The sequence below is a fragment of the Lynx canadensis genome, chromosome E2 (genome assembly GCF_007474595.2).
Source record: "Lynx canadensis isolate LIC74 chromosome E2, mLynCan4.pri.v2, whole genome shotgun sequence".
Taxonomy (NCBI): Eukaryota; Metazoa; Chordata; class Mammalia; order Carnivora; family Felidae; genus Lynx; species Lynx canadensis.
The window spans coordinates 61,165,107-61,183,727 of record NC_044317.1 but is presented as its reverse complement, the minus strand read 5'-3'; the positions used below and the strand labels follow the sequence as shown (position 1 = coordinate 61,183,727).

The following is an 18,621-nucleotide window of genomic DNA, read 5'->3' as shown; positions in this document are numbered from 1 at the left end:
CCCAGCCCCTGCCTAGAGGACGTAGCAGCTGCCTGCAGGCCTTGGATTTCATCCCACAGACCATCTCAGCACCAAGGTGGGGCATATACCACCACTGTGTGTGTCAGCCAAATCTCACTCTCAGGACTCCAGGGGGAGAGGCCCAGATGCTCCCGCTGCTAGGTAGCTGCCTTGGCATCCAGGGTCATCCAGCTACCGTGGGGAATGTGTGTGGAAGCATAGAAGTGTGGGAATGAATGTCAGCAGTGTGCATGTTGTTAAAGTTATTCCTAGCAGCAGTTAAAGTAGTAAAAACAGATTTTATTAAGAAAAACTATTGCAAAGTGGGAAATAGACCTCATTATGGAACTGGGCTCAATTCTGAATCCAGTGAGGACAAGTGGAGATTTACAGTCAGGAAGCAGGGTGGGTACCGCAGATAAACAGTTACTAAGAGAAAACCTCGGGGTGCCTGGGTGGCTCAGTCAACTCCGGCTCAGGTCATGATCTCACAGTTTGTGAGTTTGAGCCCCACGTCTGGCTCTGTGCTGACAGCTCAGAGCCTGGAGCCTGCTTCAGATTCTCTCTCTCTGCCTCTCCCCTGCTCATGCTCTGTCTCTGTCTGAAAAATAAGTAAAACATTAAAAAAAAATTAAAAAAAAAAAAAGAAAATGTCAGGCATAAGGGGACATCTAACAGGATTCTCGCTGAAGGCAGGCCAAGGGGATCAGACATCACAGGGTGGGGAAGGGGGGGAGGGGGAGGAACCTGAGTAGACAGTGAGAGTGATCATATTTGGAAGGTGGGAAATTCTCCCTAAACTGACTTAGCAAGACTTTTCCTGGAACTAGACTCTATAAGAAAGGACACAGGAGCTCGAGGTTTGAGGCCTCATCAAACTCTCCTCAGAACCGCCTGACTGAAGTTTGGTCATGGAGAGAATCTTTGTCAGTGTGCGAGCGTGTGATGTTGTGTGAGGGTGTGTTCAAGTGCAGATGCACACCCCACCAGTGGCCACCCCAAGGAGTGAACGGAGAGCCCTGAGGCCCCATGGACTCCCCCTTGCCCGGATACCCAGACTCTGCCTCCTGCAGCCAGTGCCCCAGAGCCCACAGCTCCCTGCCCTCCACACAGCATCTGGACAGCTCTTTGCACGCAGATGTTTGATATAAGAACCACACGGGTGAGCAATCAATAGTGACAGGCAAAGAACTTGGAGACCACCTGGCCTTACAGAAAGAATGAACTGCCCTGGGGACATTCTCCGGATAGGCCCCTGCTCCCGTGTGGTGCTGTGTCAGCCTCTGCCCTGACCATCGGGCGCCAGCAGAGCTCAGTCTTTCCCATGTGAAAGCCCAGGCCCCTACAACTGCTGCCCTTGCCCCCTGGCCAGCCACACTCCCGCAGGGCCATTCATGCTAGTTGTTGGTTGCACTTCTTTCTCATCACCCGACCGCGGCCGATCCGTGACCATCATTCACCTGCCCCAGAGGGAGGCTGCTTCCTGGTGCAACAACACTCGCACCCAACATACGCTTTCTCTACCAGTTAACATGTTAAATCCTTGCAGGCTGGGGGTCACCATCCCCATTTTACAGACAAGGAACATGAGGGACAGAAGCAGAGAGTGAAGACCCAGAACTCACCTGGGGAGGGCTGGGCTTCAAACCCATGGAACTGGTTTTAGCTGGTTACGCCTGACCACCCCTTGAGGGAAGGAAGCAAAGTATGCTGAGGACTGGCACTGTCACGTCCCTTCTCGTCCCTCCACCTTGCTGCCAAGACACGGTCCCTGTTTTTACAGAGGCTGAGTGGGCGGCCCACTGCAAGCCTGCCCCATCCATGCCATGTGGTGCCTCAGAGGCTCCCCAGCTGCCCAGGTCTTCCTGTCTCTCAGCCTGGTCCCTGGGGCTCACGCGGAACGCTCTCCCAAAGGTGCACCGCCTGAGGCAGTCTTGCTCCTACAAAACCAAGTTGCCTCTTCTCCTGGGAGACTCCTGAGCATTCTGACCTACACTGCCTCCAGTCGGCTGACACCTCTTCTCTGGTGTGCTGTGGTAGAAGCTGTGACACTTGGCAGGGTAAGGAGGTGTCACTGGTCACCAGCTGTGCAGGGTCATTGTGCAGTAGAGCAGAACTCAGCAGATCTGGGGTGTCCAAACTGCACATTACAAAGAATGGATTGGCCCTTGGATGGCAAGCCCTTGGAATATCCTGCCTGATAAGAGTCTTTCCTTACTGGGAGCCTTAGGCTACATCTGTGATTTATGATGGGGACCTTGAGTCACACTGTACCAGGCTGATCTCTGAGACAGCTTGAGGCTCAGTAACTAAGGTCCGTCATGCAGGCATTCTGCATGTATGTGGTCACCCCTGGTAAATATCAGCAGGCTTGGGTGACCTTCCCTGGCTGCCAGTACTCCATGTGTATTGTCACTCTTAGCAGGAAGTATGGAGCAGTCTGTGTGACTGCACTGGGACAGGACAAATGGCAGCTTGTACCTGGTGTCTCCTGAATTTGTGTACTTTCTACCTTTGTGATTATAATCTTATCCTTTTCACTACAATAAACAGTATCTCTACCTTTTCTGACTTCTAGGAGTCCTTGTGAGTCACTGAACCTGCAGGTGGTCTTGGGGACTCCCTTGCAGTCGTTTTGCATTTGGTGTCTCGCTGGTTCACTCACTCATTCCCTGTGGATTTGGGCCCTGCCATGTGACAGGGGATGGGTCTATAGAGGCATGAGACAGGGATGTGTGCTAAAGGGGCTCTAGGTCCAGGGTGGGCTCTGAATGAGGACACGGACAATGACAACACAAGGTCCGTGCCACCGTGGGGGGCACAAGGGGATTCAGCCAGTGAGGAGGTGCCCTGGAGCTGATACCGAGGACGGGAGACCAAAACAAGCTGGGATTGGACAACAAAGGCTGCCTGCGGGATGGCTGGAAATGAACCTGGAAAGATGGGCTTTGGTGGTTGAGTGCAGGGGCTTCAAGGCCAGACTGCACTCTGATGGCCACAGAGAATCCGAGTGAAGCTGTGCAGAGAAGTGAAAGACCACACCTGTGCTGGAACAAAGGAACAGCTCCAGGAGGCATGTGACCAATGTCTGGACTGAGCGATGGCTGCCCAGCTCCTATTTTTGCCTTTGCCTCAAGTCAGCCAGATGAGGACTTGACCTGCTTTTTCAGGTGCGACCCAATCACCCCGCCATCTCACATTCTCGAGGGAACATTAAATTCCAGAGCTGCCTCCTTACAGTAAATACCCCTGGCATATACTGAAAGGGATGGGGGAACTGTTTGCCACTCTGTCCCTATCTGCTAACTCCCATGTTTTCATCCTGAAAAACGAGTGGCTTCTAGCTGGTGGCCTCAGGCAAGTGGTTTAACTTCTCAAAATCTCAGCTCCTTTTCTATGAAGTGGGGTTAACAATATCTGCACCCCATGGCTGCTGAGAAGATGAAATGATGTGTGTAAAGTGCTTATGAAGTGTTAAAGTCTTACACGAATGTCGCTGTCTTGACTGATTTTAATGAAGTCTTTGTGCTGAAGCTGATGAATGACACACAAAGTCTTTTTAAAGGTCTGGGCTTTGTGACACACACACATTTCAGCATTATAAACCTTACTTTTTGGCAGAGGAACAAAACAAAACCAAAAAAACAAAAAACAAAAAACAAAAATAACAAAACAACCCCAAACCAAGCCACATGATCTAAAACCATGTGGCCTGAGTTAATACAAGGCACAAACAACTGACAAAAGCATCTTTTAAGTTTTTTGTTTTTAAATTTCATTTTTCCCCCGAGGTAAAAACCAAAATGAGCTCTGTTCCAGGCCTGCTGAGAAGACCATCCATACCTGTGGATCTCTCCTACCACCTGGTGGATATCTGTGGAACCCGGAGCATGGAGAATGGGAGGGGCTGTTGTTCCTCTTGAAGGCTCACTCCGCTTTCTCACCCAACCGTGTGACCCTGCAGAGAGAAGTGTATATGATGTGCAAGGGGGCTGCTCTGCACAGTTCCTGCCACTCACAGGGCCCCCTGCTGGATGAAGAACAACACACCAAGGACAGACAGAAGGTCTCTACCCCATCTGGCACATCCCCAGTTCACTGATGGATGAGAACCAAACAGTTGCCAAGGGTTTTTTGATAGTTGCTGCACTCACATGGCATCCCCTGGGAATGAATTCTCCAATGCTGGGCCAGGGATCTGCTCTAGCTGAAGGCTTTCCCACATTTGTGACACTCAAAGGGCTCCTGTCTGGCATGAATCCTCTGATGCAGAACAAGGGCCGCAGCCTCACGGGAGGTTTTCTGACACAGGCTGCATATGAAGGGCTTGGCACCCGCGTGGATGCGCTGGTGCTGCGGCTGAAGGCTTTGCTGCATGCATGGCACGCATAGGGCTGTTCCCCCCGTGTGCACCCGGTAGTGCTCAGTGAGGTGTGACATCTGGATGTAAGCCTTGCCACACTCGTTGCACTTGTTGGGCTTCTCCCCGGTGTGTGTCCTGAGGTGGAGGGTGAGGGAGAAGCTCTGCACAAAGGCCCTTCCACAGTCTCCACAAACAAAAGGCTTCTCCCCAGTGTGGATCCTCTTGTGCTGAGTGAGGAACGTGCTCTGGATGAAAGACCTCCTGCATTTTCCACACGTGTAGGGCCGCTCACCCGTGTGCACCTGTTGCTGCAGGACCAGGGCTGAAGAATTGCCGAAGGGTTTCCTGTACTCACCGCATGTAAACGGTTTCTCATCACTATGGATCTTGAGGTGCTGGGTCAAGTAGGAGCTCTGGCTGAAGGTCTTCCCACATTCTCCACACGTGTAGGGCCGCTTGCTGGTGTGCACTCGCTGGTGCTTGGCCAGGGAGGAACTCTGGTTGAAGGCGTGGCCACAGGCATTGCATGCATATGGCTTCTCACCCGTGTGTGTCCTCAGGTGCTTGCTGAGGGACTAGCTCTGGCTGAAGGCTTTCCCACATTCCTGGCACGTGTACGGCTTCTCTCCTGTGTGGCAGCGCTCGTGCTCGGTCAGGGATGAGCTGAGGCTGAACACCTTGCAGCATGTGTGACACTCATATGGCTGCTCTCTTGCGTGGGTTCTGTGGTGGACCAGGAGGGTCGAGGAGTTGGTGAAGGCTCTGCCACACTCGTGACAGGTGAACGGCTTCTCCCCAGTGTGGACTCGCTGGTGCTGCACGAGGTGAGTGCTCTGGCTGAAGGCATGCCTGCACTCGCCACAGGTATATGCTTCTTGCCTGTGTGCACCTGCTGGTTCTCGGCCAGGGACGAGTTCTCTCAGAAGCGCTTGCTGCAGTAGCCACACGCATAGGGCTTTTCACCTGTGTGGATGCACGGTGCTTACGAGGCACGAGTTCTTGCTGAAGGCCTGTCCACATTGCCAGCATGTGTACAGCTTCTTGCCAGTGTGGGTTCTCTGGTGCTGAATGACATGTGTGTCGTCCAAAGGCCTTCCCACACTCCTTGCATGTGTAGGGCTTCCATTTAGTGGGAACCCACTGATAGCCCGCAAGGCATGCGTTCTTGCTAAAGCCATCTTTGCACCCACCACACACCAATGTATCCTCCTCAGTGTGAACTCCTCGTGGGCGACTAAGGTCTGGAGAAGAGCTGAGGGCTTCCATACACTTACAGTCTCCTTGGCAGGGCACCCCCGATCTGGGACTGAAACACAGGTGAGGCCCTTCTGCCAACCTGGCTTGTGAGATCTTGCACCCCTGGGGACTGCCCTGATGCTCAACAAGGAATGGGCGCCAGAAGAAAGCTCCTGCAAGGTTCCACTCTGGGCTCTTCTTCCGCTGGCTGCGTGTCCCTGCTCGGCAGTGTCTGTCACCTGGCCTTCATGCTCTGTGACTTCTCTCACGATGGCGTGCCAGAAATCCTGCCTTGTGAGTCCCATTGTCATCTGCCCCCGAAGCAGAGCACCTTTGTCTAGAGGTAGCCATGCAGCTCGGGGCCCAGGCTTTGAGCCTGAAAAGTAAGCAAAGAAGTATGCTCAGGATCCAACCCACACACGCACGGCCAATCGGGAAGATGGACAGAACCGCAGCGGTCAGACTGGACAGTGCAGATATGTGGCTTTCAGCAGGGCTCTTGCAGTTGAGGGCAGAAGAGTGAATGGATCCGGGTCTGGAAGGTCGCCCACAGGCTTGGTGATTCCTCAACACAGTTCTCAGCACAGAGTCATACTCACGGCTGTGACTGGTTAGAGCAAAAGGACACCAGGCAAAATCAACGAAGGGAAAAGGTGCAGGGGCAGAGTCCTCTCCCAGTGGAGCCACACAGCATGCACCTAACCCCTCCAGCTCTGGATTCTGACACGGAAGTGTTGTCTACAGTTTGTCAGAGGCTCAAGCTTAGGGTTTTACTAGGGGCTGGCCATGCAGGCACTGGCTGTGTAGCACGTACCAAAATCCCAGGCTCCCAGGAGGAAAGTAGGCATTCAGTGTAAATCACGTTGTTTGTACAAATGGCTTGGGTGCAGTGAGCCATTCTTATCACTTAGGGAATGGGGGGATCCTACCATGATCCAAGTTGCCAGACACCAGCCAAAGGCCAACCCTGTGCTAGGCCTCTCTGAGAATGGTGGCCTCATGCCTGCTGTCAACTCTCTTCTGCCCAGTAGGGAGGAAAAGTGGTAGAGCGGAGCACAGAAAGTCATGGGCCAAGGCCACTGAGAGCTGCCTCACCTGTCAGCTGCCACTATTTTACAACCACGCCCTCACTAGAACAGGGCCTGGTCAACAGAATGGAAAACAGAAACCTGCACGCGAATGCTCATAGAGAACTATTCTTTTTTTTTTTAATGTTTTTTTATTTCTGAAGGGGAGAGAGACAGAGCATGAGCGGGGGTGGGGCAGGGAGAGAGGGAGACACAGAATCTGAAGCAGGCTCCAGGCTCCCAGCTATCAGCACAGAGCATGACATTGGGTTCAAACTCACAAGCTGTGAGATCATGACCTGGGCCGAAATTGGATGCTTAACCAATTGAGCCACCCAGTTGCCCCTCATAGAGAACTATTCTTAAGGGTTAGAAGCCAGATACAGAAAGGCCACACATAGTAGCACATGTATCTTTGTGAAAAATAAGTGAATTTATATGTATCTATATGAATATATTTATATAAACTTCACTTATATGAAAAGTTCAGAAGATGCAAATCATAGAGACAGAAGACAGATTAGTGGCTGTCAGATGCTGGGGGAAGTGAACGAAGAGACTGTTAAATGACTGTCGGGTTTGTTTTCAGGCTCCTGCACCTACTAGCTCTTTTCTGTTGGATATACACTGCACCTCCTTGCCCCAGGAGGAGAAATAAACTGATCTGAAGCATGGTGACTGTAGTTATAACACTGTACTATATACTAGAAATTTCCTAAGACAGTTAGTTGACTGTAAGCATTCCCACCACAGAAAAAAACATCGCAACTATGTGAGGAGATGGATATATCTATTATTTGGATTGTGGTAATCATTTCACAATGTATATCAAAACACCATGTTCTACACTTTAAATATACACAATTTTTAACTGTCAATTATACGTCAAAGCTAGGGGGAGAAATTAATTAAAAAAACTGACCTGATAGACCTTTACTTCACTCACCTGGACCTCTCAGAACATCTGTCTCCATAGTCCAGGGGTCTTCCCACTGTTCCAGCTTGGAGATCACATCTGGTTTGCAGCCGGGGAGTCCTGCCCATAGTTAGAAAGTAGAAGGGAAATGTTGATGCTGTTGTCACAAGCCACCCAGGACCCAACAGGCCCAGTAATGCAGTGTGTGTGCCTCAGGCACAGTAGAGGTCTCTCCCTGGTGATGTGGGATAGGGTGTCCACTCTGCACAGAAGGGACCCAACTGGGGGACACAGGTCAGAGCAAGGACCTATCTGGGTGTGGGTTACTGGGGACAAGGCAGGGGATAAATACACCCATGTAGTGAACACATGTGGAAACAGACATGTGACATGGATGAAGAAGAGACAGGGAAACCTCACCCAGGGACCCAAGTTGCTGTAGTTCCTCAGCATCACATCATGGTACAGGATCCTCTGTGTGGGGCCCAGAAGCCCCCATTCCTCCCGTGTGAAGTCCACCACCACATCCCTAAATGTCACTGGCTTCTGAAACATCCCACATGCAGTGGCTCAGCCGTGGGTCCTGTCTGGCCAGAGCCAGCCCCATAAGGAACAGCAGAATGTGAATGTTCTGGGAAACATCCTATGGTCATGGTTGGAGGGGTGGCTCATTCTGTGAGTGGCACTATTATCACCTTGACACTGGGTGCCATGGTCCTACCTGAATAGTTGTGTCTTCTCTGTTAAAGTTTTACCCCTCAGTGCAAAGGCATTTGGAAGTAGGGTCTTTGGCGGGGATTAGGTTTAGATGAGGTCATGAGGATGAGGACCCAGGATGGGACTAGTGCCCTCATAAGAAGAGGGAAAAACCACAGTGTGCGTGTTCTCACCTTGCTTTCTACCCAGTGTGAGGACACAGAGAGAAGGCAGCTTGTCTGCAAGCCAGGAAGAGAGCTCTCAGCAGAACCCAGGCCTACTGGCACCCTCATCTTGGACTTCTAGTCTTCAAAACTGTGAGAACTAACTTTGTCGATTAAGCCACAGAGTCCATGGTATTTTGTTATAGGAGTCTAAACAGATTAAAGCACAATGATTTTGGGTGCCTGGGTGGCTCAGTCGATTGAGCATCCGACTCTTGGTTTTGGTCTGGTCACGATCCACGGTTCATAGGTTTGAGCCCCACATTGGGCTCCAAGCTGACAGTGCAGGGCCTGCTTGCGATTCTCTCTCTTTCCCTCTCTCTCTGTCCCTCCCCTGCTCTCTCTCTCTCTCTCTCTCTCTCTCACACACACACACACACACACACACACACACACACACTCTCAAGATAAATAAATACGTTAAAAAAAAAGAATTGAACTAAAAAAAAAAAAAAAGACACAGTGATTCCTCATCACTTCCCAACACACTCAGCTTTGTGGCCACCAGAGGGACAGCTGGATGGCCCTTACCAGCCCCCACAAAGCCATCTATCACACCTGCATGGTCTGCATCCCCTTTAAGGTTGGGCAGGGGAGGCTTGGAGGATGGGATGGCATCTGACACCAGCCACATGTGCTCTGAGGCCATTAAGTGTCCCCAACCTGAATTTTACTGCTCCACAGCGGCACTCCTAGCTTGTGGCAATAACCCCTCTGCCTGTGTGTGGGGCTGTCTTCTTGGGGACCCCGTTAAAAAAAAGGGCCTGTCAGGAGGCAGCAATTTCAGAGCAACTACTTACCACCCAAACCCCCAACCACCTATCTAGACACTGCTCATGCCACCATTCGTTCATTTGCCTGTTAATACCTTCCAGGTATCTGCACATGCCAGGCTCTGCTCTGTCCCTTTCCTGGATCCTGGATAAACAGTGTGACCATAAACAGCTGTGTCCCAGATCCTCCCAGGCATGGGACTTCCTCCAAGGTGCCTTAGATTGACAGGGTCATTAGGCGCCACCCTGGAGTGAAGACAGAAGGAAGACAGGAGGAATGGCCAGGGCAGAGGAAGGCACCCTGTCCCAGAACTCATGCTCCTTGGGGGTTGCGGCTCCAGTCCTGTGCTGAGGAGTAGAAGTATCACAGAAGCAAGGGCAGAAAGGAGTATGCCTGCTGGGACTGCTGGCATTATGGGAAACTCATGTGGAAGGCATCTGCTGGGAATGCAGCATCTTGGGCCTTGGGCTTGTCCTCCTTGACACTCCCCTGAAAAGGAAGAACTGGGGGAGGGCGGGGGATGTGAGAGAGGCCAGATCTGCCCTCAGGTCCCAGAGACCCAACCCCCAAAGCCCCCTCACCTCACATCCCTCCCCTCACAGGCCACTAGCCTCTCTCCCAGGGTCTCCAGCCCTCCCAGTCCAGACCCTCCAACAAGTGTTGCTCCTGCTTACCTTCCAGGGCTTGGCAGAACCAGAACCCCTAACATATGGCAGGCATGCTGTGGGCCCCTTACATCAGCTCGCTTGATCCTCACTCTGTTCCTGAGAGTGATGGTTAGGATCAACACTACCAGACCCATCTTACACTAAGGAAACTAGGCATCAAGGGGGAAGACGCTTGCTTGAATTGAGCTTCTGCGGGGAAGCACCCCCACACATCCCCACCCATGACCAACCAAGATAATGAGTCCTGTGGAGAAGGCTGTATCCACGTGGACCCACACCCCTCAGAATTAGTCTGGGGATGTGGCAGCCCACCTGGGCTCTGGTGAAGGGGTCTATATAGCTGCCATGGACCCATGGTGATCCAGAGGATGAAAAATACTTGGAGTAGGAAGCCCAGAAACTGCAGTTCCACCATGTGCCACTAACTGGCCACATCCCTGCTCTGGACCTATTTCTTCTTGGGTACAAAAAGGACAGGAGGATGGATGGCATTAAGTCTCAGAAAGCCTCTGTGAAATATAACATAACATAGGAACACCTCATGGTGCCCCTGCTGCCAGAAGCCACACCACCTTTGCACCCTCCATCCTGTCCTGGCTCCCAGGCTGGGCAGGGGGTCACTGAGCTCAGGCCTCCACAGAAAGTGGCCCTCTGATTCAATGCTTCGAAGTTGGGCCTCAGACCCCTGCCTCTAAAACAGAAACTACCCATGAACCTAGGCTGAGTCCCTATGGGCAGCTGTGGCTCCACACCACGCCCAGGCTGCAAATTTCTCAAGGGGTTATTGTCCAATGCTGGCCAAGTTCCCTAACATGAGGAAAAAGAGGTACTATCATCACCCTCTTATACAAGTGGGGAAAGGGGGCCACAGAGAGATTAAATCAAAGGTGTGAAGCAAGTGATAGGTGAGGATGTGAACTCAGGTAGTCAGTCAGACTTGAGTCTATGCTCTCAAAAAGATACACTGTTAATAGAGGTAGGAGTGCTCAGCTCAATCAGTTTCGACCAATGTACACATCTGTGTAGCAATCATCCAGACTAAGCTCTAGAACTTTCTGAGGATGGAAATGTCCCGGAGCTGTGCTGTCCAATTCAGCAGCCATATGCCCCATGTGGCTCCTGAACACCAAAAAACACAGGTGGTGTGACTGAGAAACTGGATGTGTAATTTGAAGTCTAACTGATTCACGTTTTAATATCTACATGTGGCTGTTAGCTACCATTTTGGACAGCTCAGCACTAGGACTTTTCAGAACCACGGACAGCTCCCACCAGGCACACTTTCCAGGCAAAGCCCTACCCAGCCCCAGGGTGATTGCTGCTGGGATTTCTGACGGCACACATGAGCTGTGCCTATTCTTGAACTTTATACAAAGTAAATCGTATGCTGTGTAATAGTCTGAGGATTCAGCCCCATGCTATCAGTTTTATGGACATCACTGGTAGCAGACACCTGTCAGGATGCCTCTACAGAGACTGTTTGGGGACAAAGTGAGATACCAAGTAGGCAAGTGCTCAGAAGAGGGGAAAAGCGATAGTCCCAGCTGTCTTGAATTCAGTTCTTGACAGACTCCCAGTAGGGAAGGGCTGATGTGAGGCCTTTTGCCCCTCCGCACAGGGGTGAGAGTGGAGAACTGATCCCTGGGGCCCTGATGCACCCAGTGCCCATACCTTCCTCCCAGTGTCATTCCTAGACTGGAGACAGTGAGTGTGAGGGATAAGTGGAGTCTGTCAGACCTGGAATCAAATCCACCTTACCACTCTCTGCTGGGTGACCTTGGGTTGTTCAATCCCCTGAGGCCTGGGTTTTTTATCTGTAAAACTGGGTAATAGTGAAGGCTGTTTATTCATTCATTCAACAAATACTCCATGGACTGTGCACGATATCATGAAACTTACAGTCTATGATGAATGGGAACAAGTATAAAGTCTTCAAATGTGTAAAAAACACATGTGTAAAATGTGTAAAAGTGCTAAAAAAAAAAAAAAACCCATAATGTAGATGTGTGTGGCACCTGTTTTGGGTCAGGTGGTTAAGGAGGGCCTCTGAGGTAATACCTAAATTTAAATGCTATTCAGCAACTAGGGGGTGGGCCAAGGGAGAGCTATAGGTGAGGCCTGTAAACAGGAAGAAATCAGGTAATGCAGGGCTCAGAAGGCATGGGAAGTGTGGATCTGGTCAAATTAGGGGTCAGCAAACTCGGCTCCACTTACTGCCTATTTCTGCAGAGACCATGAGCTGAGAATAGTTTTTCCATTTTTTTTTTAATGTTTATTTATTTTTGAGACAGAGAGAGGCAGAGCATGAATGGGGGAGGGTCAGAGAGAGAGAGGGAGACACAGAATCGGAAGCAGGCTCCAGGCTCTGGGCCATCATCAGCCCAGAGCCCAACGCGGGGCTCGAACTCACGGACCGTGAGATCGTGACCTGGCTGAAGTCGGACGCTTAACCGACTGAGCCACCCAGGCGCCCCTAGTTTTTCCATTTTTAAGTGGTTGGGAGGGAAAAGTCATCAGCTTAACGTTAAGTGAAATTCAGATTTCAGCATTCAGTGAAGTTCTGGATTTCATCAGGACAAAAAAACCCAAAAAACGTGTGGGTATGTGTTTTCTCTCTCGTTAGGTAAGTATCTACTTGATTTGACATCCTTGGTTTTGCCTCTTGGCCTGCAAAGCTGAGAACATTTGCTACCCAGTGCTTTACAGGGAGAGTTTGCCGACCTGCTGTGACAGCCAGGGCAGGGACGGAAGGTTTAAGGTAGGGCTGGCCTCACTGTTCAGGGTGTAAAGACCCCTCTGGTGCTGTGTGGAGAGCAACAGAGGGGGCAGGGGGAGGCAGGAGACCTGTGAAGAGGTGACGGTCTGGACTAGGCTGAGGATGGCAGGGCAGCAGAGTGAAGGCAGCAGGAGCAGCGCATGTTTTGAGGAAGATCTAGTTTCTGAAAATGTCCAGCCCTGTGACCACCACCCTGCCATGCGCCTCACCTGGCTCCTCAGGTTCCATTGCCTGCTACTCTGCTCCATCTCTGGGCTGCTTGACCTCAGCAGTTACAGGACGGGGGGCATGCGGTCTTAGTCCCAGACAAAGAGCCCAGGTTGTGGGAGAGAGCCACCGCCTCCTCCCATCTACTCCCATACAGCAATCAGGCTTCTGGCACTCACTTAGGGGCTCAGGGCTGGAATTCTGGAAAATGAAGCACTGCTGGGTGAGCAAAGGCAACAGGGAGTGGGTGTGGCCATACACGTGGGCTTCCCTGGGACAGACCCAACTGCTTCCTTCCCCCAAATGGAAAACACATGTCTACACAAAAACCTGTAAGTGAATGTTCACAGCAGCATTATTTGGGTAAACAAACTGGTATATCCATATAATGGAGTATTACTCAGCTATAAAAATGAATGAAGTACTGACACATAGCACCACATGGATGGACTTTAAAAACATGCTCAGTGAAAAAAGCCAGACACAACAAACCCATACATTGTATGGTCCCATTTAATTTATATCGCATGTCCGGAACAGAGAAAGATTAATTAAGAGAGAATTAACAGAAAGATTAATGGTTGCCAGAGGCTGCGGAAAAGGGGAATGGGGAGTGATAGCTAAGGGGTATGGGCCATAAGCACGCACCTGAGTTCACACCTGCAGACACAGAGGAGGTGTCACACACACAAAACACCCCTTCCCCACACAGACACGCACGGTGACACACCTGACCACTCGCACACACCTGAAGTCTCATCTGCACACACAAATGGTGTCACACATGGGGCGCCTGGGTGGCTCAGTCGGTTGAGCATCCGACTTCGGCTCAGGTCATGATCTTACAGTTCGCGAGTTCAAGCCCCGCGTCAGGCTCTGTGCTGACAGCTCGGAGCCTGGAGCCTGCTTCGGGTTCTGTGTCTCCCTCTCTCTGCTCCTTCCCCGCTCATGCTCTGTCTCTGTCTCCCAAAAATGAATAAACATTAAAATTTAATAATAATAAAAAAAAACACAAATGGTGTCACACATGCAATACACTCTTCTCTGACATGCACCAGCGGTAACATGCCCAGTCAAATGCACATACCTGAGGTCACACTGCAGACACAGGCAAGGGCTGTGCTGGGGTCCCCACACACAGGAGGTCTCATCTGCCCACACAGGCGGTGCTTCGCATGCAATACACCCTTCACTTCTGAAACGCACAGGTGGTGACACATCAGCCACGTGCACACACCTGAGGACACACCTACACAGACAAGTGACGCACTGGGTCCCCCCTTCCCCCCGCGCCCCCGACATCTCATATACACACTCACGTGGTACCTCACATGCAAGACAGCCCTCCTCTGACACGCACACGTGCAGTGTCACACTCGGCCACACACAGCTGAGGTCTCATGGGCACGCATAGGTCTCTTCCTCATACCCTGCGGCACGCGCACACGGTCCCTCCTCTCTCCCCTCCCCCACGACCTCCCGCGACCCATCGCCGGGTCCGCGCTCCCCTCCGAGCCCCACCCGGCCACCAGTCACTCCCGCTGCGTACACGCGGGCCTCGTCGTCCCTCACACTCACGAAAGCCACCACGCCGGGACCGCGGACTCACCTCGGCCGCGGGCCCCCGTCAGAGGCGGGCAGCGCCGCCAGCCGCCAGCCTCCGCGCACGCCGAAGGCACTTCCGGCTCTCACTTCCGCCGACGGCCCGCGCTCGGCTCGCCCCCGGACCTCGGCGGGGGCCCTGCCCGCTGCCTACCAGGAGCCGGCACAGGTGACTCGCCTTGTGGGAAACGGAGCCCAGAGGGCGACGAGCCACGAAGGGGGCGTGGGAACGTGTTGATGAGCCGCTGTCGCGGGGGACCAGACGGATATGAACACGCATGGATCTATGTAAGTTCTTGCAGATATGCAGCGGACTTTTTTCTTTCTCTTCGCACACTCACGTACGCCCACACTCGTCTAACTATAGTTTGGGGTATTCCCACCCCACCCCCAATCCCTGAGCCCTGTGCATCCTGTAAAGCTTCAGCAAATGCCCTCTAAGAACCAGTAATTCTTACAATTACTCAAGAAACCACACCATTACCTTCTATATAGTCATATGCTCATTCCTCCCAATTACGTCTTTTTTGTTTTCATTTTTTAGTGAAGCCCGCATAAAAAACCATGCACAGCACTCTGCTGTGTCTGGTGGAGTCGACTCCTGATGTGCAGGCTAACCTTCTCTACCCTTCCTTCCCACTAGTCAGTTGATCACAAGGGGAGATTAAAGAAATCAGCCACTTATCTTAGACTAGAATTGTGCAAGAGCTTTCTAGAGTTGAGGGAGATGTTCTATTTGTAACTACTGAGCAGTTGGAATGTGGCTAATGTGATTGAAGAACTCAATATTTACTAATTTGGGGTGAATTAAAAAATTTTTTTAATGTTTATTTTTGAGACAGAGAGAGACAGAGCATGAATGGGGGAGGGGCGGAGAGAGAGGGAGACACAGAATCGGAAGCAGGCTCCAGGCTCTGAGCCATCAGCCCAGAGCCTGACGCGGGGCTCGAACTCACGAACCGTGAGATCGTGACCTGAGCTGAAGTCGGACGCTCAACCGACTGAGCCACCCAGGCGCCCCTAGGGTGAATTTAAAATTACATCTAAATAGCTATACCTAGCTAGTGATTACGATGGACAACTTGGTACATCTAGATGTTCACCTTGGATCTCCTTACAAGGAGACCTATAGGAGACTGTTCTTTAGACGATGCAGATTTCTTACCAGTTACTTTTGCACAAATGACTTGAATCTCTCTGAGGATGTACAAGGAGATACTGAAAATGGGGAACTTGGCTGTTGGCCACAATTTACATGTGGGCATAATTTGGGCTGATACAGGGAATTTAATAAAATAACTTAGAAATATATGTGCTAAAATAGCTTGCAGGAAAATGTGTGAAGTCAAAGCTATTTTATACTTAACTGGTTCCATTAACTCAAGGTTCATGCATGTGTGCCTCTATAAGAACAGGTGTGGCTAAGAATTTAGTGTGTGTGTGTGTGTGTGTGTGTGTGTGTGTGACAGAAAACAATGAAACCAATTATCAAACTTAGTTTAACTTGAAAGAGTTGAGATTTTTAATTTAAATTTTTTTGAACTGATAATACTTTTACATATTTCAAAATTCCAAAAATACCAAAAGATATAAAGTGAAAATCATTCCTCGTCCCTTTCCCCCCACTTCTCCTCCTCAAGAGCAACTAGTATGCTTGGTTACTTTATACCCTTAGGAGATATTGTGTATGTGTGTGTATGTGTGTGTAAGCAAAGGATTTTTTACACAAATGGAAACATACTTTACAGTTTTACACCTTTTCATTTAACAATGTATCTTGGAGCTCTTTCCCGTATTAGTACATAAAGACAGTCCCCATTTTTTTTTTTTAATTTTTTTTTTCAACGTTTATTTATTTTTGGGACAGAGAGAGACAGAGCATGAACGGGGGAGGCGCAGAGAGAGAGGGAGACACAGAATCGGAAGCAGGCTCCAGGCTCTGAGCCATCAGCCCAGAGCCCGACGTGGGGCTCGAACTTACGGACCGCGAGATCGTGACCTGGCTGAAGTCGGACGCTTAACCGACTGCGCCACCCAGGCGCCCCAAGACAGTCCCCATTTTTAAGACTGTGTCATGCTCCATTCCAGCAATCATTAACCCAGTTCCCCAGGGTGGACACTGAGGTTGTTTACAAATTTTACTTCTGAAATCAATACCATAGTGAAACCATGTACAGTCTACAATGTACAAATATATCTCCCAGCAACAGGTTTACTGAGACAAAGAGTTTGTGTATTTATAATTTTAATTTTTATTAAAAAAAATTTTTTTAATGTTTTATTTTTGAGAGAGAGAGAGAGAGACAGAGTATTAGTGGGGGAGGGAGGGGCAGAGAGAGAGGGAGACACATTATCTGAGAAGCGGGATCCTGGCTCTGAGTTGTCAGCACAGAGCCTGACATGGGGTTTGAACTCGTGAACCACGAGATCGTGACCTAAGCCGAAGTCTGAAGCTTATCAGACTGAGCCACCCAGGCACCCTGTGTGTGTCTGTAATTTTAGATAGCAACTGATAAGCTGCCCTTCACAGAGGCTGTATCACTTTTTACTCTCCCTGGAAACATGTAGAAAAGACTCCCCCACTTTTGGATAAAAGTCAAGGCTGGTAAAATGCTAGGTGGTCATGCTCCTACAACCCTCCTGAAAGGTAATTTAAAAAGCTACATGAGATTCATGGCCAGAGGAAAATGCTCAAAAAAAACCCCCAAAACAGTTAAGAAGCATGTGTTACTAGAAAGGATTCCAATTTTCTAAATACGACACAACTAGAAATATATTTTTTGTGAGCATAAGATCTATATACCCACATGTACACTCTATGTATACATTTATATTGTTATGAAAAAATTACAAAGGAAATTAACAAAATCTTAATCGTAATGACCATCTCTGGATAGTGGAAGTATGAGGAATTAAATTTTACTTTTGTGCATCTTCCATGTTTTACAGTAAAGAATTTGCATTACTTTTATAAACTGATAAAGCCGTAGTTTATAGTAACTTCCTCTGAGTTTATCTGTTTCAAAACATCTATAAGGAAATCAGTAGGAACATTATGCCTAGAAAACACGACCCGAAATGAGAAATGAAACATTTGTAATCATCTCTGCTGCCTGGAGAGGGAGGCGAGTGACAAGCTTGTTCCCAACTTACCCACTGAGGCCACTGTAACTTCAGCCCACCCAGCAACCATTCTGAGACCCTTTAGGAGCTGCCATTTTGTGGGCCAAGGTGGAGGGAAAGGGACAATTGTAGGCCTGTCTTCCACAGCTGCCTAGAACCATGAAGTTACCACTGGAGCTCCCCTCCACATAGGGCACTGATAGGTAGAACATTCCCAAAGCTGCACCCCACACCATTGATGGGGAAGGGAAGAGGAATGGTCAAAAGTGGGGCTTATCTATGTTTTATGATGTCCATGATAAAATGCTAAAATTAAAAAAACCTTTTTTTTAATGTTTATTTATTTTTGACAGAGAGAGAGAGACAGAGCACAAGCGGGGGAGGGGCAGAGAGAGCGAGAGAGAGACACAGAATCCAAAGCAGGCTCCAGGCTCTGAGCTGTCAGCACAGAGCCCAACACAGGGCTCGAACTCACAGACTGTGAGATCATGACCTGAGCCAAAGTCGGACACTCAACCGACTGAGCCACCCAGGCGCCCCTACAATGCTAAAATTTAGATTACTCAGAAAAATAAGTAGATTCTTTTTCTTTTTTCACACCAATTAGGAATGCTGCAAAATGGTCAAAAAGACTACTATAAGACACATTGGGTATAAAGGTTTTTTTTTATGTTTATTTATTTCTGAGATAGAGCATGAGTGGGGGAGGGGCAGAGAGAGAGGGAGACACAGAATCAGAAGTAGGCTCCAGGCTCTGAGCTGTCAGCACAGTGCCCAATGCGGGGCTCCAACTCACAAACCGTGAGATCATGACCTGAGCCGAAGTCAGTTGCTCAACCGACTGAGCCACCCAGGGGCCCCTAGACACATTGGGTATAAATCAGTTAATGATATCATTTGTTAAAATCAAAGGTATAGGACTGTTAGTGCAGCCCTGATCAATTTAGACTCTGGAAAAGTTGGCTGTAG

General features: G+C 49.9%; 1 protein-coding gene and 1 long non-coding RNA gene across 2 annotated transcripts; both read right to left on the bottom strand.

Moving 5' to 3' along the window:
• Positions 1-3,501: 3,501 nt before the first annotated feature.
• Positions 3,502-8,137, bottom strand: LOC115502228 (zinc finger protein 300-like). Its single transcript, XM_030297399.1, has 2 exons — positions 8,003-8,137; positions 3,502-4,938 (listed from the first exon to the last, which is right to left on the bottom strand). Exons 1-2 carry the CDS (start codon positions 8,135-8,137, stop codon positions 4,204-4,206), a joined length of 870 nt encoding a protein of 289 aa, XP_030153259.1. The 3' UTR covers positions 3,502-4,203.
• A 5,711-nt stretch (positions 8,138-13,848) lies between these two features.
• LOC115502323 lies at positions 13,849-14,683 on the bottom strand. The gene is made up of 3 exons (XR_003965053.1): positions 14,537-14,683; positions 14,015-14,122; positions 13,849-13,886 (listed from the first exon to the last, which is right to left on the bottom strand). It is a non-coding gene; the product is annotated as an uncharacterized LOC115502323 (long non-coding RNA).
• Positions 14,684-18,621: the final 3,938 nt, after the last annotated feature.